Source organism: Mobula birostris, chromosome 1, assembly GCF_030028105.1.
Source record: "Mobula birostris isolate sMobBir1 chromosome 1, sMobBir1.hap1, whole genome shotgun sequence".
Taxonomy (NCBI): Eukaryota; Metazoa; Chordata; class Chondrichthyes; order Myliobatiformes; family Myliobatidae; genus Mobula; species Mobula birostris.
The window spans coordinates 43,118,465-43,142,551 of NC_092370.1; the positions used below are offsets into that span (position 1 = coordinate 43,118,465).

The 24,087-nt window shown below is 41.3% G+C and overlaps 1 protein-coding gene across 1 annotated transcript in view; it reads left to right on the plus strand.

Annotated features, from left to right (window-relative positions):
* The window catches only part of ca8 (carbonic anhydrase VIII), a 77,941-nt gene that overhangs the window by 39,199 nt on the left and 14,655 nt on the right, over window positions 1-24,087 (plus strand). Inside the window, exons 5-8 of the mRNA XM_072256566.1 lie at window positions 5,138-5,200; window positions 11,149-11,197; window positions 11,311-11,423; window positions 19,788-19,954. Of these exons, the coding sequence (XP_072112667.1) occupies window positions 5,138-5,200; window positions 11,149-11,197; window positions 11,311-11,423; window positions 19,788-19,922 (360 nt within the window). The 3' untranslated portion in view covers window positions 19,923-19,954. The remainder of the gene's footprint in view (window positions 1-5,137; window positions 5,201-11,148; window positions 11,198-11,310; window positions 11,424-19,787; window positions 19,955-24,087) is intronic.

The following is a 24,087-nucleotide window of genomic DNA, read 5'->3' on the forward strand; positions in this document are numbered from 1 at the left end:
GGTGCTTTATATTTGTAGTCAATTTTAACATGTCCTAGTGCAAAGTAAAATAAATTTGAATTCTCGAGAATGCGGCATTGGTTGACTGTATATACAATCTGTCAAGCTGGATCTGTAGACCTGGATGGTGTCTTGCCTCAAAAATGAAACTTTACTCAGTCTTGTCATACTTGGCACTATAGTGCACATGATGTTAGGAAGCAGCAGTATACATGGTCAAGAGAAAGAATAATTACAAATACGGAAGCAACTTCTGATAAGGAATGCATGCAAACAGGGGGTAAAGTGAGGTTTTTTTTCTGCAGATGTGTTAAGTATGGGAAGTTAGGAAAAAGGTATTGATTGGATAGTAACCAAGGCAAATTTTTGCATACCAGTATATATAGGGTAAATGATGTGAAAGGAGATTCTTGCCTTAACACCTCTTGAAACATCACATGTCTTTGTCCTTCTGCCATGCCCTATTATGCTGTGGCACATCTTGCTGAACCTGTTCCTCAGATTCCGTGTGCAAATTATCATGAGTAATATGACTAAATCAAAAGTTTAGTTCTGCAGCGATTGACAGTTAGCCCAAAGGCATTTAGAATTGGGTCAGAATCCTTGCAGATGATGCTCAAGTATATCTATGGAGACTTGGGTATCAAAACTAAAACCTAAAGCAGAGGTGAGCGATTTTCTGCAACCTGCCTCATTTTTCCTTCAACCCAGCCTATCTCTCACCTTATTGTTGGAATACTTCTGCACAATACATTTTTTAATGTTTGTTTCATATTTTCCTTCTCTCACACCATCATTAGCTAGAGAATTGTGAATAGATTGCATTGCCTCACAACTGTTCTGTTGTTAATAATATATATATGACTACAGAATGGGTAAGGGAAGAGCTTCCCTCCTGGCTTCACTGGAATAGTAAGGATGTAAATGAATATATTTAAAAAAGAAATTGAGTGTAAATGCACGATTATTTCCTTACCCAATTGCTTCTGAACTCCATCTAAAGGTTTCTTTGGTCTTTAATTTGGATCATTGGGATCTCTTCTTGGGAAGGTATGACCTGTACAAAAAGGGTGGGTTACACCTGAAGCTTAGGGGATCAATATCCTTGCAAGCAGGTTTGCGAGAACTGTTGGGAGGTTTTAAACTAAGTTGGCAGGGAGTGGGGGGACGGTTACCGGAGTGATAGTGGAATGGATAGGGCAGTTGGTATTCAAGTTGATGCAGTGTGTAGTGAGTCTATGATGAAGGACAGGCAGATGATAGGGCAAAATTTCAGTCAATGGGATGAGGTGAAGTGTTACATGGGAGCAAAATCAAAAAGGGTGATGAATACAGCACTGAAGATGTTGTATTCGAATGCACACAGTATACGGAATAAAGATCTTGTAGCGCAGTTAGAAATTGGCAGATGTCACATTGTGGACATCGCTGAGATGAAGCTGATAGAAGCTTAAAGTTGAGAGCTTTACATCCAAGGATACGCTTTTAATCAAAAGGACAGCCAGGTGGATAGAGGGGGAAGGGTGGCTCTGTTGGTAAAAAAAAAATAGCCTTAGAAAGAGGAGGCATAAGATCAGAAGATGTAGAATCCTTGTGGGTAGAGTTAAAAAAATTGCAACAGTAAAAAGACATTGATGGGAGCAATATACAGGCCCCCAAGCAGCTAGGTTGTGAGATATAAATTAAGATAGGAAAAAGGAAAGGCATGTAATAGGGCAATGTTATGATAGTCATGGGGGATTTCAATATACAGATAGATTGGGAATATCAGGTTAGTGCTGGTGGATCCCAAGAAATGGCATTTGTGGAATGCATACGAGGTGGCTTTTTAGAGCAGCTTGTGGTTGAACTCACTAGGAGAAAGGCAATTCTGGATTGGGAGTTGTGTTATGAACCAGATTTGATTAGAGAGCTTAAGATAAAAGAGCTCTTAGGAGACAGTCATCATGATATAGAAACACAGAAACATAGAAAACCTATGGCACAATATAGGCCCTTTGGCCCACAAAGCTGTGCAGAACATGTCCCTAGCTTAGAACTACCTAGGCCTTACCCATAGCCCTCTATTTTTCTAAGCTCCATGTAGCCATCCGGGAGTCTCTTAAAAGAACCTATCGTTTCTGCCTCCACCGCCACCGCCACCGCCGGCAGCTCATTCCACACACTCACCGCTCTCTGCGTAAAAAAAACTTACCCCTGACATCTTCTCTGTACCTACTTCCAAGCACCTTAAGACTATGCCCTGTCATGCTAGCTATTTCAGCCCTGAGGAAAAGTCTCTGACTGTCCACACAATCAGTGCTTCTCATTATCTTGAACACCTCTATCAGGTCACCTCTCATCCTCCGTCGCTCCAAGGAGAAAGGCCAAGCTCACTCAACCTATTCTCGTAAGGCATGCTCCCCAATCCAGGCAACATCCTTGTAAATCTCCTCTGCAACCTTTACATACTTTCCACATCCTTTCTGTAGTGAGGTGACCAGAACTGATCACAGTACTCCAAGTGGGGTCTAACCAGGGTCCTATATAGCTGCAACATTACCTCTCGGCTCTTAAACTCAATCCCATGATTGATGAAGGCCAATGCACCATATGCTTTCTCAACCACAGAGTCAACCTACGTAGCAGCTTTGAGTGTCCTATGGACTCGGACCCCAAGATTCCTCTGATCCTCCACACTGCCAAGAGTCTTACCATTAATGCTATATTCTGCCATCATATTTGACCTACCAAAATGAACCACTTCACACTTATCTGGGTTAAACTCCATCTGCCACTTCTCAGCCCAGTTTTGCATCCTATCAATGTCCCGTTTTAACCTCTGACAGCCCTCCACACTATCCATAACACCCCCAACCTTTGTGTCATCAGCAAATTTACTAACCCATCCCTCCACTTCCTCATCCAGGTCATTTATAAAAATCCCACAAAGAATAGGGGTCCCAGAACAGATCCCTGAGGTGACGGACCTCAATGCAGAATATGACCCATCTACAACCACTCTTTGCCTTCTGTGGGCAAGCCAATTCCGGATCCACAAAGCAATGTCCCCTTGGATCCCATGCCTCCTTACTTTCTCAATAAGCCTTGCATGGGGTACCTTATCAAATGCCTTGCTGAAATCCATATACACTACATCTTCTGCTCTACCTTCATCAATGTGTTTAGTCACATTTTCAAAAAAATCAATCATGCAGTCACATCCACAAAAAATTCAATCGGAGGGCATAAATGAGTGTAGTTGCTATTATCAAGCAGCAGATGCTTATGAACCTGAAAGATCTGAAGGTAGATAAGTCACCTGGACCAGATGGAGTACATTCCAGGGTTATGAAAGCTGAAGAGGTTGTGGGGGCTTTAGTAATGATCTTTCAAGAATCACTGGATTCTGAAATGATTCTGGAGGACTGGTAAATTGCAAATGTCACTCCACTCTTCAAGAAGGGAGAGAGGTTGAAGGGAAATTATAGGCCAGTTAGCTTGACTTCAGTGGTTGGAAAGATGTTGGAGTCCATTATTAAGGGTGAGAGTTTTTGGTACTTGGAGGCACAAGATAACCTGGGCACAGAGCATGGTTTTCTAAAGGGGAAATCTTGCCTGACAAATCTGTTGGAATTCTTTGAGGAAATAACAAGCGGAATAGACAAAGGAGAGTCAGTGAATATTGTTTATTTTGTTTTCAGAAGGCCTTTGACAAGATGCCATGTATGAAGTTACTTAACAAAATAAGAGCCCATGGTATTACAGGAAAGCTATTATTAGCATGGATAGAAGATTGGGTGACTGGTAGGAGGCAAAGAGTGAGAATAAAGGCGGTCTTTTCTGGTTGGCTGCTGGTGATTCATGGTGTGCCACAGGGGCGGGCGTTGGAACCTCTTCTTTCACATTGCATATCAATGATTCGGAGGAAGGAACTGATGGCTTGGTGGCCAAGTTTGCAGACAGTATGAAAATAGCTGGAGGGGCATGCAGTGTTAAGGAAGCAAGGTGTCTTCAGCAGGACTTAGATTGGGGACATGGTCAAAGAAGTGGCAGATGGAATATAATGTAGGGAAGTGCATGGTCATGCATTTTGGCACAAGGAATAAAGGTGTGGACTATTTTCTAAGTGGGGAGAAAATTCAAAAATCAGAGGTACAGAGTAACTTGGGATTCCTTGTGCTTGATTCTCTAAAGGTTAACTTGCAGGTTGAGTCACTGGTAAGGAAGGAAAATCCAAAGTTAGCATTCATCTTGAGAGTACTAGAATACAAAAGCAAGGATGTAATGCTTAGACTTTTTAAAGCAGTCATCAGACTGCTCCTGGAATATTGTGAGCAGTTTTGGAACCCTTATCTAAGTGAAGATGGGGTGGCGTTGGAGCGAGTCCAGTGGTCGTTCATGAGAATTATGCCAGGAATGAAAGGTTTAATGTATGAGGTGCGTTTGATGGCTCTGGGCCTGTACTCGCTGAAGTTTAGAAGTATAAGGGGGGGGGGGATCTCATTGAAACTTATTGAATATTGAAAGGTCTGGATAGTGGTTATGGAGTGGATGTTTCCTATAGTGGGGGAGTCTAGAACCAGGGGTCACAGCCTCAGAATTGAGAGATGAGATGAGGGTAAATTTCTTTAGCCAGAGGATGGTGAATCTGTGGAATTGATTGCCATAGGTGGCTATGCAGGCCAAGTCATGGGTATATTTAAGGTTCTTGATTCAATGGTTCTTGTATCGATGGTTATGGTGAGAAGGCAGGAAAATGGGATGAGAGGGATGATGACAGATCAGCCGTGATGGAGTGGCGAGGGCAGAACAGACTCAATGGGCCGAATGTCTCATTCAGCTTTTGTGTCTCATGGTCTTGTGTTCCAATTCATGATGTTGTTGTTTTGGTTTTAAAACTAGAATCTGCATTCCAGCTTAATAAATGTATTTTATTTCTAGTCAGTGACCTAGTGTTTTGTTCATTACTGATATGTGGTGACATACTGTAGACAAAACAAGTAATGAGATTCAGGTTCATTACGTGCAATATACAAAAATCAGTGGAATATGTGAATATACGGCAGTTCATTTGTGGCTGTGTGAATGTCTTATGTTTTATTTACTTACATTTTCTCACTGTTTTATGGTAAATGTGTATTTTTATTTGACACAGATTGGAAAGGAGCATTTGGGTCTAAAGGCAGTCACAGAAATCCTTCAGGAAATTCAATACAAGGTAAGCTATAGATTACTTTCCTGCCAAAAGAACAAAAATATCTTGTAATATAAATTTGACAGAGGAAGTTAGTGCAGGCAACCGGGGTTTATGTGTGCAAATATGATGGACGAAAGTGGCATTTAATTGGGCAGGGAACAAATTACGTAAAAAGTTGACGTAATAAAAATCCAGCTTGAACTATGTAGGTCACATAGCCTACTGCTGTCTGGAGAAAGAGCATATTTAACTGGCTCTGCTCTGATTTCAATAATTTTACTGTATCTTATGCTCATAGTAGCAAACTCACTTGTCAGTGATCCGCTCATACATAATTCACTGAGCACAGTGAAGTATCTACAGTGGCTACTGATCAGTTCGCTCTTTCTCAGGCCACAATAAATCTGGGCAAACTAGCTTCCACTGAAATGACAGATGATACACCAGAAAGGAATACAATCTGCTGCACATCAATTTTATATTGTTTTTCTTATTCCTTTGCAGCCAAGGTGTACTTTTGAGTATAATCACATTTGTGAGATAGGAAATGCAGCATTTGATTTGTCCACAGTAGTATCCTAAAAATCAGCAGTGAGCTCATTAACCAGTGAGCAGAATTTTTTTGTTTAGTGATGTTGGTTGACCAGAAAATGTAACCCATGCTCTCAAGGATACACTTATTAGTTCCTGATTTGATGCCTCATGTAAAGAACCTCAAAACCCAGGATCATAGAATAGAAGTTTTTTTTAAATGGGACAGGATATTTTTCTTTCAAGATGTTACTGAGCTGTGGCCCCCATTGAGACCGTGGCTCAGACTTTGTTGGTTTTTAAGTTCATAGGGATGGTTTTGGGGACAGAGAGAGAGAGGAGTTAAGTTTAGGGACAGGGATATGGAGGTCAGGCCTCCATTCCATATTCCGTGTTTAAAGGCCAGGGACGTGGACGGGTGACGAAGAACGTCCTCAGTCCAGACCTCTGCTCTGCACTCAAAGGCTTTGCGAGGCACAAGGGGTGTGACTGGTAGGCGCATCCGGATTTTGTGGCCCCACCATTGTCTCATACGATGGTCGAGGGAGTTTAAAAGTCGATCGGTAGTCTGGAAGTTGAGGCCTGGGGTTTGAAGGCTGATGACCTGTCTGTGTGTGAGGGAGGAAAGGGGCTTGTTTTGCTGTTGTTTTGTTGCTTGTGTTTAGTTTTGTTGTGTTCTGTGTTCTGCTGAGCATATTGGTGCCAGAATGTGTGGTGGCTCTTTGGGCTGCCCCCAGCATATCCTTGGCTTGTGTTGGTTGTTACTGCAAATGGCACATTTGACTGTATACAGTATGTCGATGTTCACATGATAATTAATTAAATCTGAATCTGTGAAATGGGACTTAAACATACAACTCATCCCATGAAGTGGAAAAAATGCTTAGCAACAGCAGATGCTTATCTGCCATAAAGTGTTACAGACAACTCCATTCCAAGAAATATCATATTCATCCTGCAACTAGTCATTTCCTTTATGCTTACACTGGGGAAGTACCTAGTAAGATAAACTTGCATCACATGCTGGAAAACTTGCTACACTCTCCTAGCAAAAGAAAGCATTGGATTGGAGAAAAATTATTGTTTTTGTGGGACCAAATAAGTATTTCTTCACTGAACAAGCAACTGAAGGATCCCAACACTAACATGAAAGTCCAAAAGTTGAGGTCAATAGTTTACTGACATTCTATGAAATTCACTGCCATTTATGATGTCAAATCCACATGTATTTAATGTCATGTTGAACCTGTTTTATTTCAATGGAGAAGAAGAATTGTGATGGTTACTTTAGATTTTCAACTGTTTATTTGTTTTAATGGCTTTAAGTTTTAAATTTTAAATACTTGCATATCTTCAAATCAAAACCATTATTTTAACAAATATCAAATGTTATGCTTTTGTCAGTGGGGTGGGGGTTGGCGTGGGAGAGGCTACTGAAGGTGAAGCTGGCTTGTTCTCTCGCAAGTTCCCTACTGGGGGAATCACAGAATCTCACTGTTGGCCAGATGATGAGCAGGGACAGTCAGGGTATTGCACCTGAGTGAAGTTGTTGAGAAGCTGGATTGCTACAGGAAAGAATCTTCAGAGATGATGTGTAGTCCTGGTGGTGATGGACTTGTAGTGTCTCTCTGATGGCAATTCGGAGAATAGGTGACTGCTAGGATAGGTCGCACCAGCAATGATTTTTTTCAGCTCTTTTCTTCACTCTGGTGGTGAACTGGTCTTGTAATGTTGATAGCTGACAGCCAATGATCTCCACTGAATGAACCACCTACTGCAACCTGAATTTGGAGAGGGAAGATGTAGCGGGAAACCAAACGGTGATAGAGGTGGTCACAACACTCTCAATGGTGGCTGAATAAAAATTCATCAAGATACGTCCTGAGATGTTAAGCTTCCTAAGCTGGCATAGGAAGAGTGTTCTCTGCTGGTCTTTCCTGGTGATAATTGTAACGTGCATGTCCCACTTCAATGTATTGGTACTGGAGGTCTCCAGGAATTTGAATGACTCAACCATGGACACGGCCTCACCATTAATTTCCAAGGGAAGCAGATAGGGGGTTCTCAGCAGAAGTGAATCCTCATTTCCATTGCTAGTGTTCTGCAGAATGTGATATTTAATGATGTTTTGAACCTCAATGAATATGTATTACACAATATGCTAATGATCCCCATTCAAGTGAAAATAGTTTCAAAAGCACGTTTTCTTTTCATTATTTTTCTTCTGAGGTACCTGCAGTCATTTTCTATCCATGAGTCATGCAAGGATGTTATTGATTGGAGCTTTTTGATGGATCCATTGGGATTATCAGTTTTAAATAAATTGGGTAGTGAAACTTCCTGTGAAGGAAGAGTATTGTGAATTCTTCCCTAGGAGATATTAATGTCCATGGGACACCAGTGTAGAAATTCTTTTAGTATTGGAGCAATTTAGCATTGTGTTTAGGGATTGGATGAATCCTTGAATGTAGTGGGATTGGATTACAATGGAAGTTGAGGCCTGGGGTTTGAAGGCTGAAGGCATTTCATTTTCTCACTTCAGGATAATTAAGACAAGACCAGATGCAGATTGCCTGGTATCATCAATGTTCTATGTTGGTTTGGTTGGAGGCACTGTGGTTGGGGATAATTAGGGATATTTGTGAGCTGGCAGATATCTTTAGAGGGCCAATAAGGAAAACCCATGGAAACCTATTCAGAAAGGCCAGAATATATACCATAAACTTGTGTGCAGAATGGATGAAGATCAAATAGAAAATAATACATTATTTAAGTGCAAAGGGAAACTGATCAAATTTAGTTATGTGCTATTTTTAAGGCCATAAAACATAGGAGCAGAATTAGGCCATTTGGCCTGTCGAGTCTGCTCCACCATTTCATCATGGGTGGTCCATTTTTTCCCTCAGCCCCAATCTCCTCCCTTCTGCCCATAACATTTCATGCTCTGACCAATGAAGAATCTATCAACCTCTGCCTTAAATATACATACAGACTTAGCCTCCTGTTTGCCTGTGGCAACAAATTCCAAATATTCACCACTCGCTGGCTGAAGAAATTCCTCCTCATCTCCATTCTAAAAGGATGCCCTTCTATTCTGATGTTGTGTCCTCTGGTCTTAGACTCTCCCACCAGAGGAAGCATCCTCCCCACATCCACTCTTATCAAGGCCTGTCACCATTTGGTAGGTTTCAATTAAGTCACCCCCCCATTCTTCTAAGTTCTAGTGAATACAGGCCCAGAGCCATCATATGCTCTTCATATGACACGCCGTTTAATCCTGGAATCATTTATATAAGGGAGAGACTAGATGTGCCAGAAATGGAATAGACATAGTCAAGGCTGCTTTCAACAATGATAGAGGGGAAACTAAGGTTGAGTTAAGATGAAGTCCTTTTAAAAGCAGATGCAATGGAGATGGTGACATTGGCAGAATGTAATGGACTCTTTATGAAACAGGGTGGCAATCATATAGCTGTAAAAATCAGAGTTTATGGTTTATGTTGGTTGCTAGACCATCCCTCAATGGGTATCAGATATTTAAAGAAGAGATTTGGAAATGGACCTTAGGTTTTCTTGGCTTCTGTCTCTGGACTTCAGAAAAGATGGGGTTGAGTGAAGAGGGGTAAGATCTTGCAACAAAGCGGTCCAGTCACATATCCTGTGAGCATTTTCTCTCAGGACAATTGAAGGATAATTGAGCTATATCCCAGATGGAATTGACATCTTTAGGAGAAGAGGGAGAAAGGGTGCAAATGAACTAACGAATATATCCATATGGCAGTTGGATAGTACTTTTACAATAAACTTTATGGATGAATTTTTAAAATAAAGTGAGGGAGAATTATTATGAGATTATTTAGATTTGTTTTCAAATGTTGGCCCTGAATTATGAACTGTTAGGAGGTCAGTGATCTCATAGAATTTTTTGAGGATGTAACTAGTAGAGTGGGTAGGGGAGAACCAGTGGATGTGGTATATTTGGATTTTCAAAAGGCTTTTGACAAGGTCCCACACAGGAGATTAGTATGCAAACTTAAAGCACACGGTATTGGGGGTATGTTATTGATGTGGATAGAGAATTGGTTGGCAGACAGGAAGCAAAAAGTGGGAATAAACGGGACCTTTTCAGAATGGCAGGCAGTGACTAGTGGGGTACCGCAAGGCTCAGTGCTGGGACCCCAGTTGTTTACAATATATATTAATGACTTAGACGAGGGAATTAAATGCAGCATCTCCAAGTTTGCGGATGACACGAAGCTGGGCGGCAGTGTTAGCTGTGAGGAGGATGCTAAGAGGACGCAGGGTGACTTGGATAGTTTAGGTGAATGGGCAAATTCATGGCAGATGCAATTTAATGTGGATAAATGTGAGGTTATCCACTTTGGTGGCAAGAACAGGAAAACAGATTATTGTCTGAATGGTGGCCGATTAGGAAAAGGGGAGGTGCAACGAGACCTGGGTGTCATTATACACCAGTCATTGAAAGTGGGCATGCAGGTACAGCAGGCCGTGAAAAAGGCGAATGGTATGCTGGCATTCATAGCAAGAGGATTCGAGTACAGGAGCAGGGAGGTACTACTACAGTTGTACAAGGCCTTGGTGAGACCACACCTGGAGTATTGTGTGCAGTTTTGGTCCCCTATTCTGAGGAAAGACATTCTTGCCATAGAGGGAGTACAAAGAAGGTTCACCAGATTGATTCCTGGGATGGCAGGACTTTCATATGAAGAAAGACTGGATCAACTAGGCTTCTACTTGTTGGAATTTAGAAGACTGAGGGGGGATATTATTGAAACATATAAAATCCTAAAGGGATTGGACAGGCTAGATGCAGGAAGATTGTTCCCGATATTGGGGAAGTCCAGAACTAGGGGTCACAGTTTGAGGATAAAGGGGAAGCCTTTTAAGCCTTTTAGATGAGGAAAAACATCTTCACACAGAGAGTGGTGAATCTGTGGAATTCTCTGCCACAGGAAACTGTTGAGGCCAGTTCATTGGCTATATTTAAGAGGAAGTTAGATAAGGCCCTTGTGGCTAAAGGGATCATGGGGTATGGAGAGAAGACAGGTATAGGGTTGTGAGTTGGATGATCAGCCATGATCGTACTGAATGGCGGTGCAGGCTCGAAGGTACTCCTGCACCTATTTTCTATGTTTCTATGTTACTTTGTAAAATTGGTTCCATTGAACTCATTAATATTGAACCTCAGAAGTAGATAGGAGCACCTGAATCCCTATCTCATAGTGTGTTTACAGCTATTAACTCTGGGTGAATTTCTAAGAATATATCTTAATTTAACTGCTGTGTGAATTTTTTCCCTGAATCCCTATCTCATAGTGTGTTTACAGCTATCAACTCTGAATCAACTCTAAGAGTGTACCTTAATTTAACTGCTGTGTGAATTTTTTTCTAAATGATAATGTGGCTCTTTTTTTTAGGGAAAATTGAAAACCATTCCTTGTTTTAATCCTAATACACTACTTCCTGGTAAGTTTTCATTTATAATATTTAAAATATAATTCAAATTAATAAAGAAATCAAGCGAGGCAATTTGTACAAAGTGAATGTCTCCAATTTCTAATATTTTGTAAATGCTTTAGATCCACTCCTGAGAGACTACTGGGTATATGAAGGATCTCTGACCATCCCACCATGCAGTGAAAATGTGACCTGGATACTATTCCGATACCCTTTAACAATCTCTCAGTTACAGGTATATAATGAATCACAACATTTCTAGAGCTTTATCTTTTAAGTAAAGGTTACAGCCTTAGGGCTCTACCACCTGCATGGATTCAAAGTAGAGGTCAAAGATGAAATAGCTGACTTGTCACATGTTATTTTTTTCAACTGCAGCTATGTGATTATTGGGATTAAACAAAGGAAAAGTACCGTGTTAGTTCAGCCGGTAAATGTCATTGTTTCAAGTTGTGTAATGAAGCAAATTGCTTGTTTAGTTTCAATTTTGGACATAACTTAAAAATAGGGCTTTTTAAGTTTTAACTATGTATGACTGAAATGAAATAATATTCAAATTATTCTGCAACATTTATCTGGATTAGAAATAATTTGTAATTAATACCTTTTACAACTTCAAAATATTGCTGATGCTTTAGAGTTTGCTCTTAGAACTTAGGATTCATGCTGATGCAGAACAAGGTCCCATAACACCAATGAGATTCACCAGCTAATAGTTTATCGATGTTACAAACATGAGAAAATCTGCAGGTGCTGGAAATCCAAGGCAACACACATGAAATGCTGGAGGAACTCAGCAGGCCAGGCAGCATCTATGGAAAAGAGTAAACAGTTGATGTTTCGGGCCAAAACCCTTCATCAGGACTGTTTACTCTTTTCCACAGATGCTGAGGCCTGCAGTTTCATTGATGTTAGCCTGTCAAACCATCAGGGGATAATGCTTGCATTTTTTTGAATGATTCAATGGGATATTTTTAGCTCACTTTGTGAGGGCAGATTTTTAAATGTAATTTAGAAGTGACTGGCTTTCATCGAAACCATTGACAAAAATGAACTCCACAACTCAACAAACAGGTACATTTGAATACATTCTTTTATCAACCCTGTGTAAGTCAATGAATTCTGATGTGCTCGCAGCTAATGGTCTCACTTTACGGACTCTTTATCTTGTTATTTCATGTTCTCGTTATTTATTGCTATTTATTTGTATTTGTATTTGCACAGTTTGCTGTCCATTGATCCTGTTTACTGTTACTGTTCTATAGATTTGCTAAGAATGCCCACAGGAAAAAGAATTTCAGGGTTGTATGTGATGATATGTATATACTCTGATAATAAATTATACTTTGCACTTTAAAATTTCATTTTTGAAGGTTATGCTGGGCTGTTTCCCAGAGAATTTGAAAAATAATTTCACATCCTTCTCTTATAAATTTCTTTCTTAATATATCAGTATTTCAATTTCATTCCAACCAAAAATGTTTGTATTCTGGTTATTTTTTGGTGCAAAACATTTTGAACTTTTATGATCAATATTTTAATTATACTTTTCTGGCATTTGATCCTATGCAATACATTGGACCAGATTGCTGTGACTGGAGGTTTTATGGTTCAGAAGTATGGAATACACTAGATGGAGGCACAATTTGGTTCCTTGCTCCATTCCATAACTTATTGAGTTGATAAATTAGATTTATTTCCTAGCTGATTCCACACCTTGTATAAACTATAGCTAGTTCTGTTCATTCATTCATTAAAGTTACTTGCTTTCCATATATCACTATTTTTTCAATAACAATAAATTATACCTTGTGTTTTTTTAGTTTGTAATTTCAATTATTTAAATCAACTTTAACTATTTTTAAATGTCTTTCATCATTGACATCAGAAAACAGGCCATTGATGGCAGAGGCTGTTAGAACATTACTGGAGAAAGAGTCTTCGAATGTGTCAGCATTTTAAGCCCACACTGCTCACAGGACGGTTGAAGTGAGAAGAGAAGATTGCCAGGGTGAGAGAGGTCTTACAGGAAATGGACAGCTGGTGGAGAGGAGGCTGGTTTTTGAGGTAGCCTTAGCAGTGTTCAAGACTCCCTGAAATATTTTGCGTCCTTGCATAAAGCAGTTGCTATACCAAGTTGTGATGCACATAGAAAAGATGGTTCCCATGGTGCATCTGTAAAAATTGGTGTTGGTTATCAGTGATAAATTTCCTGAGCTTTCTGAGGAAGTAGAGGTACAGGTGTGCTGTATTGGCCATAGCATCCATGTGGTTGAACCAGGGCAAATTGTTGGTGATGCTTACACCTAAGAAACTGAAGCTCTCAACCATTTCTACCTCAGCCCCACTGATATTCTATCTTGTTTCCTGAAGTCAATGACCAGCTCTTTTGCTCTGCTGGCATTGAGAGAGAGTTTGTTGTCTTGACACAAGGCTAATGGTAGGATTCTTAGGAGTGTGGCAGATCAGAGACATGGATCTTGGGGGGTCCATATCCCAGTATTCAAAAGCTGCTGTGGAAGCTGATATGGTGATTAAGAAAGCATATGTTGTGTTGGCCTTCATTAGTTGGGGGATTGAATTGAAGCACCACGAGGTAATGTTGCAGCTCTATAAAACTCTGGTTAAACCATACTTGGATCTTGTTTTTGGTCCTGGTAACTTCATAGGAAGGATGTGGTAGAGAAGGTGTAGAGGAGATTTACCAGGATACTGCATGATTAAGGAGCATGTTTTATGAGGAAACATTGAATAAGCTAGGGATTTTCTGTTGCGAGTGAAAGAGGGTGAGGGGGGATTTGATAGTTGGATATAAGGGGCATTGACAGAGTGGACAGCCAGCACCTTTTTCCAAGGGTGGAAATACCTAATACAGGAGGGTGTAACTTTAAGATGATTGGAGGAATGAATAGGGGATATGTCAGATGTAGTAGACTGCGGTACCAAGAGCCTGTACTGTGCTGTACTTTTCCATGTGCTATGACACATTCCACTAGGGTCTCTATCACTTTCCTACACTCCTTCTCTTTAGTGTTTGAGATCCATCCCACTGCTGTATTTTGAAAGTTGCATGGCGCTCTAGCAGCTGATCATGGATGAAATACCCTGGTTAAGATTTTTACTGCTATGCTATAGGTATTTCATTTTAGCACTTCTGTAAGGAGCTTTGTTGTTCAACTTAGGAATGTTGTGTCAGCCATTCAGGATGGTGGAATTGAGAGAAGATTCTAGAGAATGCTGGCTGGGCAGAGAGGTTTTTGTGAAGGACACTGGTGTGGGTTGAGGTCTTTTTGGCGAGAGCTGGGAGAAGTCGGGGTGGAAGATGGCTGAGGATGCTGTCCACGTTGCACAAGATGCTTTGCACCAATGAATGGCTTCAAGGAGGAAGAACCAATATTCCCGTGGGAGAGCCCGTTTGTTCAAGATGGATTTCAAGCGATATTTGGAAGGTGGTGTGTGCTTTCACGCAGACCAAGTGTCCAGCGCGTGAGTTAAAGAAAACTGCAAGATGAGCTCCAACTTATGTGCATGTTTGACTGTTTAGTTATGATGGGCCCTTTTGTTACTTTTTCCTTTCTTATGGTATGGTATGGTGTGGTATGGCAATTGTCCCGTATCGGACTGCAAAGCGCTCCAGCGTGTGGTGAAAACTGCTTAGTGGATTATCGGCACCCAATTGCCCACCATTGAGAATATCTACCATAAATGTTGCCTGGGCAGGGAAAAAAGCATTATCAGGGATTCATCTCACCCTAACCATGGACTTTTTACTCTCCTCCCATCCAGTAGGCGCTACAGGAGCCTCTGCTCCCGCACCAGCAGGCACAGGATGAGCTTCTTTCCCTGAGGCTGTGACACTGCTGAACCTCTCATCACAGCGCTAAGCAGTATTGCATCCGTATTGTACTGTCTCAGTGCTTTTATATTTGTGTGCTGTAGCACTTTTTTATTCGCAGTTATTTTGTGAATAACACTATTCTTTGCATTTCTGGTCAGATGCTAAATGCATTTCATTGGCTTTGTATCTGTACTCGGCACAATGACAATAAAGTTGAATCTAATCTAATCTAATTTAAGTTAACATTCTTAAATATACCTTCTTTATAATTGTATGCAGTGTACATCTGTTATTTCTTGCCTACAGGCAATTGCAAGGGGCAGTAAATCACATAGCATTCACACAAACCGGGGTTTGGGTGGGCAAGACATCCCAACCACAAGGGTTTGGCGGGACCAAAGCCGTATACACCCTAGACATACGCAGCCTGCGAAAGGTGGTTTCCTCACCGTGGAGGCCGGTGCCTGTTAGTGAGGGGCTAACGAGTTGCATTCCCAGAAACGTTCAGTGAAAGGGGATTTCACTTAATACAGACTGTCATTTGTATATTATAGTGTTGGTAAAAACACCATGTAGTGTGATGCTGCCTCCAAATGATACGGGTATGAACCATTGGAAACCCAATCGTGGCACATTTCTTACACAGTTAGATTAGATTATGAGGCCACTCAGTCCTCGTTTATTGACATTTAGAGATGCATGCATTAAGAAATGATACAATGCTCCTCCAGAGTGATATCACAAAAAGAACAGGACAAGCCAAAGACTAACACTGACAGAACCACATAATTATAACATATAGTTACAGCAGTGCAAAGCAATACCATAATTTGATAAAGAGCAGACTATGGGCATGGTAAAAAAAAAGGTCTCAAGGTTCTGATCGACTCCCGGTAGTCCCGATAGCAGGTGGCAAAAGGGAGAAACTCTCCCTGCTGTAAACTTCCAGACACCGACAACTGCCATGCAGCACCCTGGAAGCACCCAACCACAGCCGACTCTGAGTCCGTCCGAAAACTTCGAGCCTCCGACCAGCCCTCCAGTACCGAGCACCATCTCTGCCGAGTGCTTCGACCCCACCCCAGCCGCCGAGCAACAAGCAAAGCCGAGGACTCGGGGCCAACTCCTCTGGAGATTCTGGATTACACAGTAGCAGCGGCAGCAAAGAAGGCATTTCAGAAGTTTCTCTAGATGTTCCTCCGTACTCTCACGTCTGTCTCCATCAAATCAGGATTGTGCATGGCACCCTACTTGACAAATAACAGATATCATTCACCGGAGCGGCCGCTGCAAGCTGTGTCGCGCCACCATCTTCTCCTCCTCCTTGGAGGAGAGTTTCAATGGCCTGTAAGAACTTTAACAGAATCTGCCACAACCCATGTATTTCTGAATTCCCAGAATGTGTTAGAAGAGAATATGTTACCTGCCTGTCAAGGTGGCCTTCAATACTGTTTGGGAAACTTTTTAATTTTCTGATTGTATGATTTTATGACTTTAAATTCCTTGGCATTATCATATCAGAGGATCTGTTCTGGAATCACTGTGTAAGTGCTATCACAAAGAAGGTACGGTAACACCTCTACTGTCTCTGAAGGTTGTGCAAATTTTGCATGTCCTCTGAAACTTTGACAAACTTCTACATTTGCACAGTGGAGAATATGCTGACTGGATGCATTATGGCCTAGTATGGAAACACCAATGCTTATGAACAGAAAAGACTACAAAGGATCGTAGACACACCCCAGTCCGTCATAGGCAAACCCTCCCGACCACTGAGCACATCTTTAAGGAGAGCTGCCACAAGAAGGCAGCATCTATCTTCATGGACCTCCACAATCCAGGCCATGCTGTCTGCTCACTGCTGCCATCAGGAGGGAAGCACAGGAGCATTGGATTCCACACCACCAGATTCAGGAAAAGTTATTACCCTTCAACCGTCATGTTCCTGAACCAGCGTTAGTCCTGACGAAGGGTCTCGGCCTGAAACGTCGACTGTACCTCTTCCTAGAGATGCTGCCTGGCCTGCTGCGTTCACCAGGAACTTTGATGTGTGTTGTTTGTCTATAGTTTCTCTGTTTTGCTGTGAATGTCTGCAAGTAAATGAATCTCAGGGTAATATATGGTGACATATTTGTACCTTGGCAATAAATTTGTATATTCATGTTTTCTCTGTCCTTTTTAAATGTCCTGTCTGGTACCAAATCCTCTTTGTTTTGAAAGAAGCAATCCATGGGGTATGGTACACAGTGCTACAGAAAAGGACTAGTAATCCGTAGGCCTGAGCTAAATGTTGCAAGAACCCAAGTTCAAATCCCACCTTCTGAATTCAGTTAATAACTGACCTGGAAGAGAATAGTATTTGTTATAGTGATTTTGAAACTACAGGGTTATCTTAACAGCCCAACAATTCCCTTCACAGAAAGAAATCTGACCTTGCCCCAGTTGGGCCTCTTTATCACATCAGTTTCCTTGCTGTTAATTTCCCTTTGAAATGGCTTAGCAAGGGAGTCACATCAGTGGCACTAAAGCATGGAAATAAATGATGCTGCCTTGGTCAGCCATCTTCTGTCCCAGCATTCTCCAGCTATGGAATGCCTTCAATGCTATTTGCACAATGTACCTCTTGTTAAAGGTGCAGGTTCGCATTCTCAAACTGGTGCTAGCCTCTGTAGATAATGAAGAGTGTTAAAATACAACATTGAAAATAGTTGATAGCTTTATTCATGATTATAAGATCTTTTAGGACCTCTGCTGGTTTAAATGTGTGCCCTAATTCTATATTGAGTCCTGAGACCTTTCCACTTTTGACCTATTTCTAACTGACACCTTAAAGATATGTAAATATTATTTCAACAGTTGCCCTCTTCCTAACCTTGTTATGAAAATGGATTGTTTTAGTTTTACTTTTAACTTAAAAAAATTCCAGACTTTTTGGATAGAAATTGTTGGAAGTTATGGGGCTACTTATGCTATTATATACAGTGTCCATATAAATTAACATGTTGAAGATGCTCAGGCAGCATCAGCAAGGAAGAACCAGAATTAGCATAACAGGCCTGTGGCCTATTATCAGATGGCCTAGCAGGTGGGAGTCTATTTGAGAATGAGGAACAAAAGTAGCTCTGTACAAATTTACCAATAACTCGAAATTGCACCTAGGATAGCGAGGCCATAAACAAATAATCAAACTAAGTGCTAGGGCTTATTTCTAGAGAGGTCAGTTTAAAAAGAAGGGAAGTTATGTTCAACCATTATTTAGTTACACTTCTGATTACCATATTATGCAAGGATGAACAGATAGTATCTCTTTACTATAAAGAAAAGTAAGCTGAGGGGTGTTCTGACTAAACCCTTATAACCATAAAGATTTTTGTTTGAGTGAATGCAGTGAAGATGTTTCCACTTATATGGAAGAGTAAGTCTAGAGACCATCATTGTAAGATAGGCACAAGGAAATCTGATGGAAAATTTGGAAGAAATTTGTTTTTATCTCAGAGGTGAGAATTGGCTGTCATGGAGTAGTTGAAGTGAGCACTGTCAATATGGTAAGGAGTATCTGGGCAAACACATGATGGGGAAGAGAAATGAGAGTTATTAGATTATGAGGACACTCAGTCCTCGTTTATTGTCATGTAGAAATGCATGCATTAAGAAATGATACAATGTTCCTCCAGAGTGATATGACAAAAAAAACAGGACAAACCAAAGAATAACACTGACAAGACCACATAATTATAACATATAGTTATAGCAGTGCAAAGCAATACCATAATTTGATAAAGAGCAGACCATGGGAACGGTAAAAAAAAAGTCTCAAAGTTCCGATCAACTCCCGATTGTCCCCGATAGCAGGCAACAAAAGGGAGAAACTCTCCCTGTCATAAACCTCCAGGCGCCAACAACTGCAACCCTGGAAGCACCTGACCACAGCCGACCCTGAGTCCGTCCGAAAACTTCAAGCCTCTGACCAGCCCTCCGACACCGAGCACCGACCACCATTTCTGTCGAGCGCCTCGACCCTGCCCCAGCTGCCATGCAACAAGTAAAGCCGAGGACTCGGGGCCTTCTCCTCCGGAGACTCTGGATCACACAGTAGCAGCGGCAGCGAAAAAGGCATTTCAGAAGTTTCACCAGATGTTCCTCCGTTCTCTCACGTCTGTCTCCATCAAATCAGGCTTGTGCACAGCACCCTACTTGACAGATTACAGATATCATTCACCAGAGTGGCCGCTGCGCGCTGCGTCACGCCGCCATCTTCTCCTCCTCCATTTATGCTGTAGATTAGGATGGGGAAATATGGCAGGAAGGTTGAGTGGACTAGTTGAGTCGATAGCTCGTTTCTAGGATGGGCATCCTATGTAGTCTACGAGGCTGCACACCAAAAGCTGCCTAGTGCGGTTATATTGGAAAAATGAATTTGAAACTGACTTAGACATGATGGTTCTGATGGCCTCCTATCCCATGATTCTTTGCTGTTTCCATGAATAATCAAGTCAATGGAGGGCTTAATGCTGAAACAGCATTTGTGGTACAAGGTCAGATATTGACAAAGTTTGCATTGATTATATTTGCACAACCTGAACAACTTACAGTAGCTTGTCACTATAGTGCTGCAGAGGCACAAGATATGGATGTAGTAATCATTGGCATACAAAATCAGATTATGCCATTTATATAAAGGTATCAAATGCTTAAAATGATTATTTATTATATAGTTTGAAATTTGCTTACTTGTGAATCTGATTTAATATTTTATTCTAGATAGAAGAGTTTAGAAGGGTCCGTTCCCACATAAAGGGAGCAGAACTACCTGAAGGATGTGATGGGATTTTAGGAGACAACTTTAGGCCAACCCAGCCACTCAGTGACCGAATCATCAGAGCTGCATTCCAATAAGAAACAACAATAATAACCTGAGTCAGCTTCAGGTAATCCTAAACTATTTCCACTACTAACATATTTCATTAAATGTGTAATCATAAATACATGTTGGTCTAGTATATAGAAGTTTATTTATGTATTTGCAAACCTTTGCAATCTAGGAGCTTTGCTTTATAGCGGCCATGGCTGGGAGTGAAGATCTCTGGGGTTGCCTGGGAGTTCTTGTAAAGCTTTATGGTGGGTGACAGACGAACATAAGGTGCATTACTACTGAGTTGGAGTGTGGAGCAAAGAGACAGAAAGTATATCTACTAAATCTCCCCCCAAAAGACTCAAATAGTATCAAAAAGTCTAATGCTTTTCAGAAAATCAAATACTCTTATATTCATTACGATAACAGTGATATTCTAACAAACTTTCCATGTTAAACTGAGTCTGTCTCAAAGATCTTAATTTAGCAATTAGATGTTTCCTTTGCACCTCATAGGAACTGTATTCAAATAGTATATGCTGCACTGTTTGTTGACAAGTCCACAAATACCCGGATCATGCATCTTAATTCTGAACAAGGAATTATTCAATCGAGTAAGTCAAGTTTGTTGTCATTTAACTATATACATGTATATAACGATATAATGTATATAGAAACAAGACAAGATTTCTTTGAACCAGGGTATAAAACACGGTAGTACACATAACACATGCTAACTCATGAAGGTAAGGATAAAATCTACAGATGAATCACACATAAATAACAAACTAAAGTGCATTAATCTTAAATATTGTACTGGAACAGTTTAACCATGACACTTCAAGTACGATGTGTCAGGGAAGGCACATGGCCTGGGGGAAGAAACTGTTTCTCATCCTGACCATTGTTGTTTTTATGCATTGTAATGTGCTGCCGGATGGTAGAAAGTCAAAGAGGATGTTGGATGGGTGTAGTATGTCCAATATGTAAACACATTAAGTATAACTTCTTCCCTCCCTTTCCACCTCCCAGCTGAGTTCCTGCTGACCTCTGAATTTTATATAAATGACATCCTTTCTTTTCCTTATCAGAACCTCATTCCCACAGTGCTTGAATAGATTTTTAAATTATGGCCTTCATCTACCCCTTATGCAAAGGCACTACTACATTTATATCTTTAATTTTAAGTGATCGCTTGGCAAGTCTGTCTGCCACATCATTTCCTTCAACACCAGCTGTTAAGTTTTCTAACTCCAAAACATTAAACTAAATAGAAGAAGAACAAGAGAGCCAGGAAAGAGAGTCTTACTTAAAGCCAGGTGAGCACCTATCACATGGTAGAGCCATTGTGTATGCAATTCAGCTATGCAATTCCCATAAGGAATTGTTTAAATGAAAAAGAATGCTTAATCGAACAATATATTTACAGTATTGCTGAAATATTAAATACACAACACCAACATGGGCAGGAGGCCATTTGAAGTGTATACACAGGCCTAGACCCTGCAGCCTCAATAGATGCTGTCCAATCTTAAGAAGAATGCTTGGCCCACAATTTGAAGTACCCATTTTAGTAGATAATAAAACCGAGAATGAATCCGAGCACAGAAGTACATAGTCAATGCATACTTCTTTGACTCATTTCACGGCTAAAATGATAGCAACTATCTCAGGCTTGAATACTGATACTTTGTCTGATAATCATTTCTCAATAGTCACCTGAACTTTTGGAACATAAGCAGAAGCTTATGACCTGTCACTGGGTCTTTTCAACCATTTATGTAGAAAGAAGGAATCTGTAATATCTGCTGTGCATATACTGCTGGACTTCCTGTGCCACTGATAAACACACACTCTGCATTTTGATCTTTACCTGAAGGCCCAAGTTAACCACGGGCAAAGAGGAAAACCATGGAGGACTGACAGAAAGGGGATACAGTGGGACCTCAATTCATTTTGTACAACCCAAGATTTTGTGCCTATTCATTTCCCATCCACCCAAAACTGAAGGCCTTATAAGTACCGTGCTCTCAGCACACAACTAATGTTGCTAATGTTGGGTGACCAGCTTTGTCCTCTTATGTTAACCCGATAAACCATTGCTAACTGTGGCATGCCTAGTTTGCTTCTGAGTTTCACTCTACAGGAATTTAAAATTGGCATCTTGCTAATTATTGTTAACATTTGTTTGGCTAATTAACAGTAGCCAATAAGAAAGGTAGGGTCAAGTGGAACAGATCTCTTGGAGTGGCTAGTGTGAGTGAACCAGTGTAGGCGTGAGGAGCTGAGGTTTAGGCTGAGGGCTTCAGTGTGAGGAGGCTGAGTAAGGCCCAGCTGTTTGGAATTGGAGTGGATCTTTTAGCAGGCATCAGTGATGAGGCACAGGTATGAATAAATAAGGTTTTTATTTCCCTGTTGATCTTTAGTACTTGATTTAGAGTAGTTAGGGTGCCAGTCAGGGCAGTGGCATGCTCCTCCTGTAAGACAATAGAAAGATTGGGAACCTTGTGGTCTCCCTGATGTGGTAAATGCGCATGGTTGTAGTTTTTGACAGACTGAGTCAAGGAACTGGAGCAGGAGTTGGATGTTTTTGGAATCATCTGGAAAGCTGAGTACTTCACAGATGAGGCTTTCACTGAGGCGGTCACACCTAAGGAATAGGCTTCAGGTAAGTAGGAGACCATCAGGAAAAAAAGTGTCGTAGGCACTAAGTGCAGGGCTTGCCTACGGCCTTTCCTCTCACTAACATGTCTACTTTGGATACTTTCAGGGGCTAGCAGCAGTAGTCAGGCCTCTGATACTGTGACTGGCTCTGAGGGAAAGGGTGCAGTCAGACAGGGTGATAGAAAACTCAGTAGTGAGATGGACAGATAGGAGATTCAGTGGTTGCGAGGTGGTGTGCTGTGTCTTGAGTACCAGGGTCAACGATATCTCTGAGCAGCTGCAGAATATTCATGAGCAGGAGGTTTAAAAATCAGAGGTCATTGTACATCTTGGTACAAGTGAGATGGATAGAAGAAATGATGTAGTTCTGCAGAGTGAGTATAGGGAATTGGGTAAGAAGTTGATAACTAGAAGACCGCTGACACGTCTCAACCCAAGCAAGGCTGCAGGACCGGATGGTGTCAGTACCAGGGTGCTCAAAGCCTGTGCCCCTCAGCTATGTGGAGTACTTCTCCATGTATTCAACCTGAGCCTGAACTTTGTCACATGGTGTGAGCAGAATTATCTGCAGCTCAATGTGAAAAAGACTAAGGAGCTGGTGGTAGACCTAAAGAGAGCTAAGGTACCAGTGACCCCTGTTTTCATCCAGGGGGTCAGTGTGGACATGGTGGAGGATTACAAATACCTGGGGATATTTATTGACAATAAACTGGACTGGTCAAAGAACACTGAGGCTGTCTACAAGAAGGGTCAGAGCCGTCTCTATTTCTGAGGAGACTGAGGTCCTTTAACATCTGCCAGACGATGCTGAGGATGTTCTATGAGTCTGTGGTGGCCAGTGCTATCATGTTTGCTGTTGTGTGCTGAGGCAGCAGGCTGAGGGTAGCAGACACCAACAGAATCAACAAACTGATTGGTAAGGCCAGTGATGTTGTGGGGATGGAACTGGACTCTCTGACGGTGGTGTCTGAAAAGAGGATGCTGTCCAAGTTGCATGCCATCTTGGTCAATGTCTCCCATCCACTACATAATGTACTGGTTGGGCACAGGAGTACATTCAGCCAGAGACTCATTCCTCCAAGGTGCAGCACAGAGCATCATAGGAAGTCATTCCTGCCTGTGGCTATCAAACTTTTCAACTCCTCCCTTGGAGGATCAGACACCCTGTGCTGATAGGCTGGTCCTGGGCTTATTTCATAATTTACTGGCATAATTTACATATTGCTATTTAACTATTTATGGTTCTATTACTATTTATTATTTATGGTGCAACTGTAACGAAAACCAATTTCGCCCTGGGATCAATAAAGTATGACTATGACTAAGCAGGACCTCAAGGGTAGCTATCTGTTGTTTACTCCTGGTGTCGTGTGCTAGATAGGTCAGAAATAGAAGGATGGACTAGATGAATTTGTGTCTGGGGAGCTAACGCAGGGGGTTGAGATTCATGTTTTTAAATGCTTAAGAGCTCTTCTGGGGTTTAGGTGGACTGTTCACTGCAGCTGCTCTACGGTGAGCTTATGCATGGAGCCGCAATCAGGGCTG